At 34.7% G+C, this 13,443-nt stretch overlaps 1 protein-coding gene across 1 annotated transcript in view; it reads right to left on the reverse strand.

The window, feature by feature from the left end:
- Positions 1–12,960, reverse strand: part of LOC129401686 (10 kDa heat shock protein, mitochondrial-like) — a 176,379-nt gene extending 163,419 nt beyond the window's left edge. The window contains exon 1 of the mRNA XM_055124465.1: positions 12,934–12,960. Within this exon, the coding sequence (XP_054980440.1) occupies positions 12,934–12,960 (27 nt within the window). The remainder of the gene's footprint in view (positions 1–12,933) is intronic.
- Positions 12,961–13,443: the final 483 nt, after the last annotated feature.

The raw sequence follows: 13,443 nt of genomic DNA on the forward strand, positions 1-13,443 counted from the left end.
CCCCAGACCGTGAACTAGCTTTTGCTTTATCCTGCCCCAGGAAGGGAAATGATGAAATTTCCCACTTAAATCTCCATGTATTTAATTACTAAAACACAGAAATCCTAAACCTTTTACCTCTTCATTCTGATTAGTGGAGAACTAATTATCAAATTTTTCCTTGTCAATAGGGCCGTATTTTGGGGGGATAAACTCCAAGAAGAATAGTGAGTTCTGTGTTGAAACCCCAACAATAGTGATATTTGGGTTGAAATATGGAATGTAATCAAGGTAAAGAGAAAATGAAGTGAATTTTATTAATTATGCAGGTGGAGGTGGGGGGTGGGGGGGTGGGAGGTCTACTGTTTTTTTCTTTTTTTTTGGTGGTGGAATATGGGCACTGGTGATGGGTGTTTGAGCATTGTATAACTGAGACATAAGCCTGAGAACTTTGTAACTTTCCACATGGTGATTCAATAAAATAAATTTAAAAAAATAAAAAATAAATAAAAGAGATAATACTTAAAGTCCTTTGGAGATCACAAAATAGAATATCACATTTTCATACTTTGAAATATGTCTAAATCATAAAAATAAAAAAATTCTTTTCATACCCTGTTTCATATTTTTCATTTTTGAAAATTATTTTTTTAGCTCTAAACTAAATATCTTTTTCTTAAGCTAGTTTTCTTATTTCCTCACCATTCTTTATCCTGTAAGGATAGATACAAAAAAGAAGAATAAGAAAAAGAACCTCTTACTGCATTCTCATTTTCTTTCTCAGTACAAGGAAAAAATGACTCACAAACTTTTCCTTAGTTTTATAGTCTTGCTATGTTCTTTCTTTGACTATGTTTTTCTCAAACTTTTTGGGGGGTAGGGATGTTGTAGATGGTAAAGGGCAGAGTATCTAGGGCAGTAATAAAGAAATATTAATTTTGAGAAAAACATCCTCATCTTGGGTTTTGATACTTAAATATTATAGTAAAGAATGTTAAAATTTAAAAAAATAAGCTTATTTTAAAAGTTTATTAAGAGCAAGTAATGGCACACTGATATATTTCAATGCATAACTAGCTCTGTAATATTTCCAGTAAATTTTCACGCGCATTATTTCATTTCAACAACTTTTGAACATGACTGGTAGTATCCTTCCCATTCATGAGAACACTGAGAATGTTGATAGATTTTGCCCAAGTCACTTGGGAAACAGAACAAGTTGTAAAATGTCAGGTCTTCTGAGGGTTTGGCAGATGCAATTTTTTCTCCACACTTTCAAGCATTCATTTGGCAATAAAAATTCTCGCATCACCAAATAACGTGGATACCTTGTAAGCATTCATGTAATTCTTAAAATTTTAACCTACTAGATGATTTCTTTTGTGAAAAAGTATATTTGCATCTATCAACAATTAAAGTAGGTTGAATAGTGGCTTCCTAAGAATAGTCACATCCTAATTCCCTAAACTGTGATGTGAATACATTGCCCTTAATTACGTAGCAAGACAGAATTAAGTTTGTAGATTAAATCATGGTTACTAAACAGCTTACTTTAAGATAAAAAGATAATCCTGGATTATCTCTTGAGCCAAAATTACTCACAAAAGTCCTTTAAATGGGGAAGATGTGACAGAAGACAATACTAGAAGGCTGAAACCAACCATTATTTGGTTTGAGGAGGAAGGGGCCCAAAAATAAGAAAAACTGGAGGTCTTTAGAAGCTGGGAGAAAGGGGGTACAGGGAGAGGGAGATCGGGAATATGGCCCAAAGAGAGTTTCCAGTAATGGAATGTCAGGAGGATGGCACCTGATAACCTAGAGGGCCTGGACTGTGCAGATAACCTGGATGGTGAGTGGATGGTGAGTGAATCATCTTATCTCTACCTCACAGGTCCACCTTCTTGGAAGACAACAAAAAACTCACCCCCCCCCCCCCCCCCGTACACCTTTGTTAAAAAGGTATAAAGGGTGAACAGATTTTGCCTTTCTTACTCCAAAATCTTTCTTGGGACCTTTCCCACAATCTGGGAGTTTGCTACCTTTTTTTCCCCTTCCATTCCTTTCCCTAAAAATTTTTCAGTGTTCAGCACTGTGTTCAGTCACTCATCTGTGGTCCCGCTTCTGACCTTGATTACTTGAGGTCAAGAATCCAAGCTCCTGTGCCCACTGTAACACCAGGAAAGGAAAGAAAGTGGATTCTCCCAGAGACACACAATCCATGTCTTTTCTAACACCTAGTCCACTATTCTCTGACACCACTGGTGTTCAAAATTTCAATTTAATTGTGACAGCCTAACACCTTCAGTTAGCATTCACAAGAATTTAAGTGTTCAATCCCCTCAAGTGGTCTCCATTTGAAATACTAGCCACAATGCACAATGGGGTGGGAGGGTGGTGACAGGCAATTCATATTTCTGCCTAACAATAAATATAGGGGTTCCTATGGTTTTACAGCAGGGTCAATACCTTGCTAGAACAATTCACAAGACTCTGACTGAGTTTTCTTACTGTTACCTGTTCACTAGAAAGACAGGTATTGGGACTGAGGGGTGGGGTGAGGGGTGCAGAGCTTCTAGGTTCTTTGCCACTTTGTCAGTACCTTGATGTTCTCAGCCACCTGGAAACTCTAAACCCTATAGGCTAGGGAATATTAATGGAGATTTCATTACATCTGCATGATTGATTGAATTACCAGTTATTGGCAATTACCAGTTATTGGAAACTCAATTTCCAGCTCCCCTGGGCACAGGGGAGGCCAGATGTAGTAGGGTGGTGCTTTAACTTCTGAACATTCTAATGAAGGATTGATCCTTCTAAAGACCAGCTTTATTTTGAAGCTACTTAGCCTGAGAACCAAGACTCATCCATTAGCATACCAATGACACTTCTCTCACTCTGGAGATTCCAAGGGTTTAAGAGCTCAGATGCCAGGGACCAAAACAAAGAATAAATAAATTCTCTTCTAGGATACTGAGGCAAAAAGAGAATTGGTAGGGTCAGCATAATAAAAGGGATTACCAGTATGGAATGCCTCAAAAGTGGGACCAGGATATGACAGAAAATAATTCTCTCAAATATCCTGCACTTGCCTGACCCACTGCTGTCTTACTGCTTTTCATACCTTAAATCTAGTGCAAAGTACTCACCTATCCCTACTTAAAAAGATTTAAAAAGGGAGGGATTGTCCACATTTTTGGGAATCCTGATTAAAAAGCCTGCTCATCTCCCAGGAATACCTGTGTTCCCTTCCTCCTCTCAAATAAAACCTCTACTCTGTTTTGCCTTCCTGTTCCTTATCCCATGCTTTCAATTTTGGCTTCTGGAGAAGAGCCCAGGCATGTAGTTACACTATCACTCTCTCCCGAAAAGGAAACTGCACTACCATGCACACCTTGCTTTGAGCCACCTGTGATTATTTTCGAAGTTCTGATCTCCAATGTGTGTGGTTTTAAGTCAAGAAACCTCTGGTGATTTGTTAGGGCAGCAATAAGAGAATGATACACCGCGTTATAAACATTTGCAACAGATTATCACACTCCTGAAGTGAAGCAGGATTTCAGATACTCAAAACATGGAGACAGTTTTGATTTTTGTTTGGTTTGCTTTTCAGTTATTATTTACGAAAGAACAATTTAATTTTTTTTCACAGTAATTTTTCCTCTTGTACAACTGTTTATATCAATGCAATGCAAAGTGACAGAATACCAACATTTGAAGGAAAATACACTATTTTCAGATCAGATATCAGCTGTCAACTTGGATAGAGCATATTGTTTCTAATATTTTACAGCCCAGTTCACAAAAATTTTGTATGTTGCAATTCAGTACTGGTGTGAAAAATTTGTTGAAATATGTTGCATATGGAGCAAACAGTAAGAACTATTATGGACACAGCCTGAACCGATTATAGTGGATTTGAATGTGAATAATGCATATAAATGTAAAATAAAACAAGATATTGAGAAAATACTCATTGAAGCAAATAAAATTTATAATTTATATCCATAAATATTTTCAAACATTAGTATGTCTGAAATAAATATATTTATTGTTTACTCACAGTCCAGAATTCAGTGTATTTTCTATTTAGTTTAAGATGAGCATATATAGTAACCTAAAATCAAAATGCTAAATGTTAACTAAGTAAGCACAATTTTCTGATGATTAAACTGGAAAACAATATTTTCTCTCTGGGAATAGGTAAATATAGATATATGAAAAGACAATATTTTCAATTTTATTACCATGTAGAGAATGATTTTCACTTTGGCAAAAATTCACTTTTGAAAGTATTTCTAAATGACTTTCAATATGAAAATACTAAATATTCAGATATCATTTCGATGAAAGAGATATTGATGCAGTAGTAACTCCTTTTCATTCTAAGATATAAAGAAAGAAATTTCGTTTATACAACAAGTTGGTAATATGAATTTAAAGTACCACATTAAAAAATTATATTCTTACTTTGATCTAAATATTGATTTTTTAAATAAATAAAATAGTGGGCTTACAGTATATAAATTTTAAAAGCAAAAGCAATATTTTTTATTTTCTTTTTAGACATAATTTATCATTTTCATATTTTATTACTTAAAATAATTACTATGAAATTACTAAAGTATATCATTAAGTAACATTTCAAACACATTAAGATATACATGTTTTTTTATCTTTATTACCTACCTTAATCTTCAGTTCTTATTTAAAATATGAGGAATATATATTTTTGTTTGCTTTTTTTGTTTTGTGGGCTGCAGTGGTAGGGCATTTGCCTTGCATGCAGCTGACCTGGGTTCGATGTCTCCACCCTCTTGGAGAGCCTGGCAAGCTACCGAGAGAGAGTATCTCGCCCACACGGCAGAGCCTGGCAAGCTACCAGTGGCATATTCAATATGCCAAAAACAGTAACAACATGTCTCAAAAAAAAAGAAATGGAGACATTACTGGTGCCTGCTCGAGCAAATCGATGAGCAACGGGATGACAGTGACAGTGTCATTTTTTGTGTTTTAATAAGAATATGTTTAAAATATATTTAAGATATGAGGAATATATTTTTGTTTGCTTTATTTTCGTTTTAAATGAGAAAATAAATCTAAATGTTTGAGCTACGATTCATTCTTTTTATATTCAAAATCAAATAATTTAAGCCAGGTGTATTGAAGGTACCTATTGCTTTTATGTTTCCATTAACATAACTTTTAACAAAGTAGTCCATTAACTTTCTATTAACAAAACTTTTACGTTTCCTCCTTAATAATTTCTGTTTTTTATAATAAACAAAAATAAAATTATATATAATCCAGTTAACAAATTCAAATTATGTTGACACCTAAGTCTAAGCTAGTCTAAGCTAGTCAGTCTTAGTCACAAACAATGTCATCATCTCCTTTTGTAAAAGCTGAACATGTGTATGTGTATGTGGTTATCATGCAGGACTCTGTATACCTGTCTATGTCAGAAGAAAGGGAGTACTTGTACATCCAGGTCCTAACTTGGCAAACACTATCAAGAGGGAAGAAAAACTTTCTTCTCATTTTTCATTGTCCTAGAAAGGGTGACTTCTTGCAATTCATAAAAGGCACAGAGGTATCATACGTACCCTTGTGCTATAATAAATATCTCTTTTCAACAGAATGGTTTTTATCTTATTAAAATGAAACCAGTTATTATATTTCTATATTGAATATAGTTGAAACATGTTAAAATATTGTTTAATAAATCTCTAGAATAAAAATTATTTTTCTTTCAGATGTCAAAGTATTGGTGACATTTTCTGAATTTTTTTATAGTATGACTGACTCAAAAGTTTCTTGTAAATAATGTCTCATGATGTTTATTTTCTCACATAAACATAATATGAAAATGGGGTTAGGTGAAATGCAACTAAAATAGATAGATGCATATAGAATTATATTTCTCTGATGTCAGAAAAGTATTAATAAATCTGTAACTTCGCCTTTGTAAAGTCAAATTTACACAGACTTAGTCAGATACTCCAGTTTCCTTGATGGGTCCTGGAGTTCATTATTTCAAAAGTATACTAAATAGCACTCTGTCATCTATTCAATACTCTTCTTACAATGTTTCATTTTAAATTTATCAATTAGGTTCAAGGCAACTTTACTAATACAATATAATCTAAATGTTATCAATTGGTTTGTTGATTCATTGCACAAAAAATATTTATAATTATTAATAGAAATTTCTTTTAAAGTACCCATCTTTTGAAGCATCCACATATTATTTAAACATACCTATTTGTTTAATTCCTTTTAATATATGTTTTAATATATTTATGTACCATAATTTTATTTTCTTGGTGAAGAAATTAAGGCATAGGAAATATCTTTCTTCAGTACCACAGCTGGCAGAAATCAAACCAATTTGTGGATCTACATGCTTTGTACTATTTATCACTAGTTCTCCCATTTCATTCTCCTCATCTCATCTCTCCTTCCCTTTCCAATTATTTCTCATACAATACCAGGTCAATCTCTATTAGATATTTTGATCAGACATTTATTAAATACATTCTTGTTACATGTCTGCTTTCGGCTTGTACCTGTGCAAGTCAGTTGGGGCTCAAGATACCCTCTTAAGTCATCCAGAAACTAACAGCCTAGTAGAGGAGATTGACATCTTGATGAATGAGAGGCAGCATACGAGTTCTGCCTTTGATATGACTGAATCCTATTATTCTATTTCTTTTAGGTTTCTGACCATGGCATACACATTAAAGGATGGAAAGCAAAATGAAAAATGAGACACAATATTATTCATCTGAACAAATATTTCATAGCCTCCAACATGTAGACAGTTTTGAAAACAACATTGTAATAATAAGCTAAGACCTGAGGCACCATCGATACATATTTAGTCCACCATAAGACAAATCATGTCCTACAAATATATAACTAGAACCTGTCACCCACATTTTCAAAGATTAGGGGTTTCTCTCTCACAGAGAGTACAGGAAGGGTGAGGGATGAGTAGATACTTATTTTCTAATGTGTCCACTGGAAAATAGATAAGGTCAAACTCTAACCAAGAGGTCAACCAGAACTTCTTGTGTAGGTTCTGTTTAGCGTCCTATTGTAGGGCTAGAGACTCTGGGCATGTCCTGTTCATTACTGTGTGTTGGAAAGTGCACAGGATTCCTTCTCTCTGAGTATGGCAAGAAAGGGACCATGCTTTCCTCACAAAGTAGAGTGAGGCAGAGTCCTGAGGTGCACTGAATATAAAAAGGCCCAACAGACAGGGGAAATCAGAGACCTCTCAAAAGAGCAGACTCTAAGCTAAGATTTTACAGAAACTTAATAAATGTTTACCAAAAAGACTAGCAAGAAAAACAACTTCTGCAAAAGAACAGTCAGAAATACAGAAGTAGAAAGTACAGAGGGTCCAAGAAAAGGTTGTGGGTAGGCTTTATTGGCAAGAGGAAATCCCAGGAGAAAAGACCTAAAGTGGAAAAGGATCAGAATGTGAATAAACTTGGAAAATGTCTGTACTGATTATCATTTTAAGTGTTCAATTGCGTGTCCACTTAAGATCAGGAAATGCTAAAATATGTTAAAACTACTTTTAGAATTTATGCTAAATATGTTTTTAATTTTACTAATTTATCAATACTACTTTCTTAATGTTTTGTTAGGTAAAATAATTTTATTTAATAAAAGCTATAATGCTTACTCAATTTAAGAAACATTAAATAAAGATTTATCTTAGACTAGTTTTGAGGAGAAACAACAAATCAAACTATTATCAACTTGTGTTGGCTACAATAAAAATGAATATGTTCAACCTTTACATGAAATTATTTCTGGTTAAAGTTCTATGTTCATATTTATTTATCCTTGAGAATATTGCAATAAAATATTTCAACTCCACTATGTTTTATGCGGTGTATTTTGCTAAATTCTTGTAAATACTAACCTCATTCTGTAATACAACATAGCTTGCATGAAAATAAAGCTTTAAATTTTTTTCTGACTGAAAAAACAGAGTAACATATTTTGAAAACATGATTAAAACTTATAGTTGATATTACTCAAATACTTTAATGCATCACTTGATGGAAAAGCTACATTACCAGGAAGGAGCTTATTAAACTTTCTGTACTTATATTGCAAAAATTTTTTATGACTAAGATACTAGAAAATGTAATTTCTAATTCAGTCAAGACAAGAACAGTCATTGTACTTCAGGGTGTGGTGTTTTCATGTGGATTTATTATTTTATGGGATGTTTATCACATACACAACTGTAAGTAGCTATAATATGAAATTTGACTTGAAGTCCTCATATCTTGCCTGTTAAAAATTGATATCTTTATAGTGTAGGTATTTTGGCAGGCTTATTTGTTTCCCCAAAGTAAAGTGACCTAAATCATATGTTTGTATAAATATGCTTTACATATTTATTTGCAATTTAGTAGAGAAAAGTTGTAATGAAATTCAGTAATAAAAGGTAGCTGTTAACCCCTCAGTTTAAGAAATGAACAGCTAGTATTCATGAATTACCAATTCTCTCAGTTAACTGGGCTACTATAACAAAATACTACAAACTGGTTGGCTTATTTTTTCACATTTTTGCAGGACTCAAAATTCATAATCAAGATGCCAGAAGACTTACTCCCTGATTTGTATGTTCACACGACTTTCTCGTGGAGGGAGTAAGAGAGAACACTCTCAGTTCTTATAAGGACACTAAATTTGATCATCTCCTAAAGATCCCATTTGAAAATGTCATTAAAATGGTCTCAATGTTGACACACACATACACAGACAAACACACACAAAGATGTTGTATATATTTATACAGTTAGTATATATTTTATAGCTCTACTTTCTATGAGGGCATAGAAACAATCACACTACTATACTAACATGTACACCCAGTATTAAGATCTTGGTTTGTAGTACCATTCTGCAATTAAGGGAATCTAAGCTCTAAGGAGAAAATAGCTGATTCTAATTAATTCTAGGACTTGTACAGCAAATATACAAAATGGGCCTGAAGCACCTTGTCATGCCCCAAGGCAGACAGTGCTAAAAGAACAACCCCTCCCCTAAACAATAGACTAGATTGTAACAAGACAATATCACTGTCACTGTCACTGTCCCTCTCATCCTGTTGCTCATCAATTTGCTCAAGTGGGCACCGGTAACATCTCCATTGTGAGACTTGTTGTTACTGTTTTTGGTATATCAAGTACGTCACGCGTACCTTCCCAGGCTCTGCTGTGTGGGCAAGATACTCTTGGTACCTTGCTGGGCTCTCCCAGAGGAATGGAGGAATAGAACCCGGGCTGACTACATGCAAGGCGAACGCACTACCCTCTGTGCTATCAAGACAATATGGGGGCCAAAAAGTGCTTTTGATGGAAAGTGAGTTCTCAAACAAAAAAATACTCACCAAGTGCTAGTTAAGATTAAGAGCAGAAAGATAAAAAAAATCCTAAAGCATAAACCTGCAAAGTTTTTTTTTATCTCCAAAGAAAGAGAAATTCCTCCAAGTTTCTTGAGTGATAGACAAAGTAAATAATGTGCTAATAGATTTCCCATCCACAACTAAAATTTGAGGCAAGGTACAGTACCTTGGGATGTTGTGCCTAGTCTAACATTAATAAATATGCAAGGAAAAGCATGGCGCATTAGGATATTTCAAATCCTAGCAGCACACAACTTGTCCCTTTGGGCTTGTGGCCTGGAGGGGGCGTGCTTTATTTGGAGGGAAGAGAAGGTTTTATTTGGAGGGAGAGGCCCAAAATACTTTACCAAATGAAAAATCCCAGAAGGTAATAATATATATATATAAAACAGGGGCGGGAAAGAATCCTGTGAAGCATAAGTCAAAATAAATTTTCGTAGTATGTATTGCCACCTATACTTTGCCTGCTAAGAAAAGTTAAAAATTTTGTGACATGTTGTTGTTGTTCCCCACCAAAATACAGAATTGTGAGAAGTAGGAAAATCAAATTTACCATTATTTCTCTCACATTTCAGTTAAATTAAGCCACTAATTATAAAATGACATGTAAAATGGACATATGACTAGTTATTCTTATGAGTAAATATATTTTCTACTCAGTTTATAATGGAACAAAAACTCCAACTTCTTTCCCTACTGAGACTGATAGCAGACTTCACTATCATTCTTTGTTGTCAATTTAAAAATTATTATAAAATACATAAAGTCTTAAGTTCTTCAACAGAGTTTCTCTGTTCCTGCTCCAAATTATGCTGCAAAATTGAGTTTATGGGGGCTGGAGCAATAGCACAGCGGGTAGGGCGTTTGCCTTGCACGCGGCCGACCCGGGTTCGATTCCCAGCATCCCATATGGTCCCCTGAGCACCGCCAGGAGTAATTCCTGAGTGCAGAGCCAGGAGTAACCCCTGTGCATCGCCAGGTGTGACCCAAAAAGCAAAAAAAAAAAAAAATAATTGAGTTTATGAAGAGTAGACTATTAAAATCATATTTTTCTTTATATTTTATAGAATGGTTTAAAAAGAGATTATCTCCCAAGACATACTTGGAATGATATATATACATATATATGTATATATATAAATATATACATATATATGTGTATATATATATAAATGACTTTGAGTAGAGAAGTCATATTAGCTGAAATATGGTTTATAAATAACATAAAACATAAGACTTTTAAAGCATATAGTGTTCTATCAACTGTTTTGATTATTGAAATTACAATTAGTTCAGCTTTCCCTTTATGCCTGGCATGATGCCAGGCCTTTCCCTCTCATTATTTATCTGTCACGCTCAAAACCAGCTAGTTGGTTAGTACCCTCCATTAAGTGACCTAAAATGGATAGTGACTTGTTCAGTTCCAGGCTCTGAGAATATGGTGACATAAAATCGTTCTCTGTTTTAAAATGCTGCATATGACTTCAATAGACTTTAACTCAGGGAAAAAATTGTGTTATTTCTGAGAACTCTGGGTTCAACGGAATCGGGGAACAGAGATTCTCTGCCTCTATCACCTGTCTCCAGTGACTCAGCAGTCACGCCCGTAAGCCACCTCTGGCTGGTGCCAGATAATCTTGTCATAGGCCACCATCCAGATCACATGTCCTTCTCTCTGGAAAGGGAACATAACGTGACTCGCACCAGAACCATGCCACCAGACCCTGTGCCAGGCTGTTTCACTAGGGGTGGTGCCCCACAGTGGAAGTGGTTGAGAGTCCTCCCTCCCCAAGGGAACTAGGCCCTGCAGCCAAAAACCTCCAGAACTCCCCTGTCGCCAGTCCTCACAGCCACTTTCCACATGCTCAGGCCGAACCTCACCCACAAGTGAACCTTTTCCTGGAGACTTCATACCACACACCCTACCTGTACTCCAAGAGTAGCATGCCACATTTGATGAGGTTTAAAGTAGTAGGCAACCAATCTTAGAAGGAAATATTTTTTTTCAGATATATATACATATATATGTATATGTATATACATATATATATATATATGCACATAAGGCTCAACCTTTAACAACATGTTAGTGATTTCTTATAGAAGGGCTTAATGGTTCCTGGGTGAAATAGAACAATCTTTCTTCACACTCTTTCCTCCAAGGATAATTTTTTGTAGCATTTTCAGTGTCTTTTCATAACAAAGAGTAAAAAATATATATTGTTTTCGTTTTGCTTTAGGGCAGGGATTGGGGTTCGGGATGGAAACATCCGAAATATAGTGATGGGAAGGTGTAATGGTGGTGGGATTGGTGTTGGAATATTAAATGGAATCAAATAGTGTGAATTACTTTATAAAATAAAAAAATAAAAAATACTGTTATTTTCTGCCTTTAGAAGCTACCTTAACATTTCATACAAAAAAGCAATAATTAACATATATGTGAGCAGACTAGAGTATAAATAAAGATAATCAGATCTCCCGGAATTTCCATGTTACTTGCGTATTTGATATGACAATAACATAAAAATTTAACTAATTAACATGCAAGGACTTCTAGTATGTTTTTCTTTTTGCTGTTTCTATTTGAAACATGAGTCAAATTATGTTGTGAAATACACAATTCAGATTTCAGTAGAATTGAACACTTTTTAAACATATTCATACAGTCTTTTCTTCTTTGTAAACTGAAACTTCAAAAAACAAGTTTTGGATAGAAGACTTACCATTTTTTTTTTGAAGATAGTAAAAGTGAAAAAAAAAAAACACCTCACACATTTGAATGCAGGAAGCCTTTATGCAATCTTTCTCTCCTTTGCCCTCCCTTCCCCCATTCTTCCTGTGAAGCAACAGAATAAACGAACCTCATTTGAACTAAACCACCCCACTGTGTATAGCTGATATCATAAGCACAGACATAAATACCCCATAACCAGAGCTCTTACACCATATCAGAACATTCTCATCTGAAAGACAAGGATGTTAGAACCAGGCTTGTTATCCTGTGGTGATAACAATTAGGAGTAAAGGGCTTTGGGGGCGGGGTGTTAGAGAATAATATGTGGTGGGAAAGGGAGGGGTTCAGGTTTGTTTAGGCTTCACTTAGCTTAAGCCTATTAAGGTCTAATTTATTATGCATTTTACCTGATGGTGAGCAAAGCAGTTGAACATTATATTTCTTTGTAATGCTGACATCTCCTTCACACAATTTAAAATTAAACCTTTTATTAGTCCAGGGAAGGCAGAGGCAGAAAACAATAGAAGCTCACAGAGAGTAATTATTTCTGTTCCATTGTGTAGGATGTTTTGAGCTTTTTGATTAGTTGCACTATACAGTATTTAACAGCTAACCAATCTCACTGTGATTAACAATACATGAGAAGTTATTTTTTTTTTTAATCCTAGCCGTGTACTGAATATCACTAAAACGTTGGCTTTATAAAGTTTCTTAGTGACTTCAATCTTGTTATAAAAATACCTCTCATTTTCTGGGGTGTGTTTGAAAATGATCAGACTCTCACCAGCATGAAGCAGTAGTCTGCGGGCATGGTAAGAGGGGACCACTATAAAATGGATACAAAAAAGCTGTGGGCTGTTCTGCCATTAAGCATTCTCAGTGTGTTTCTAATGAGCTTATGATGGCCTCACCAAATTACTATTTCTACTCCAGCCCAGTAAATTACAGCACACCCAAATTAAATCAGTGGGACTCAACAGAAGCCAGTCTTCATCAAGGTCCACATTTGTAAGAATTAAAAAAAAAAAACATGCTTAATCATATTTAAATATGCCCATTATCTCCAGAGTACGAGCCTTTCTTTCCCAAATATTTGGGTGCTAGAGATCTACAGAATGGCTTTATACTCAAGGAGCAATTTTATTTCATTTTCTGTTTTATCCAAATGCAGTTCTTATTCCACTTCGGTCAATCCAAATCACACGATATGTGAAGACTGAAGATGAATTCCAATTCAATAAGCATTATTCAATTGCAAGATTATCATTATCACATCTGTATGTATTAGTTTCTA

Source organism: Sorex araneus, chromosome 2 (genome assembly GCF_027595985.1).
Source record: "Sorex araneus isolate mSorAra2 chromosome 2, mSorAra2.pri, whole genome shotgun sequence".
NCBI classification, from domain to species: Eukaryota; Metazoa; Chordata; class Mammalia; order Eulipotyphla; family Soricidae; genus Sorex; species Sorex araneus.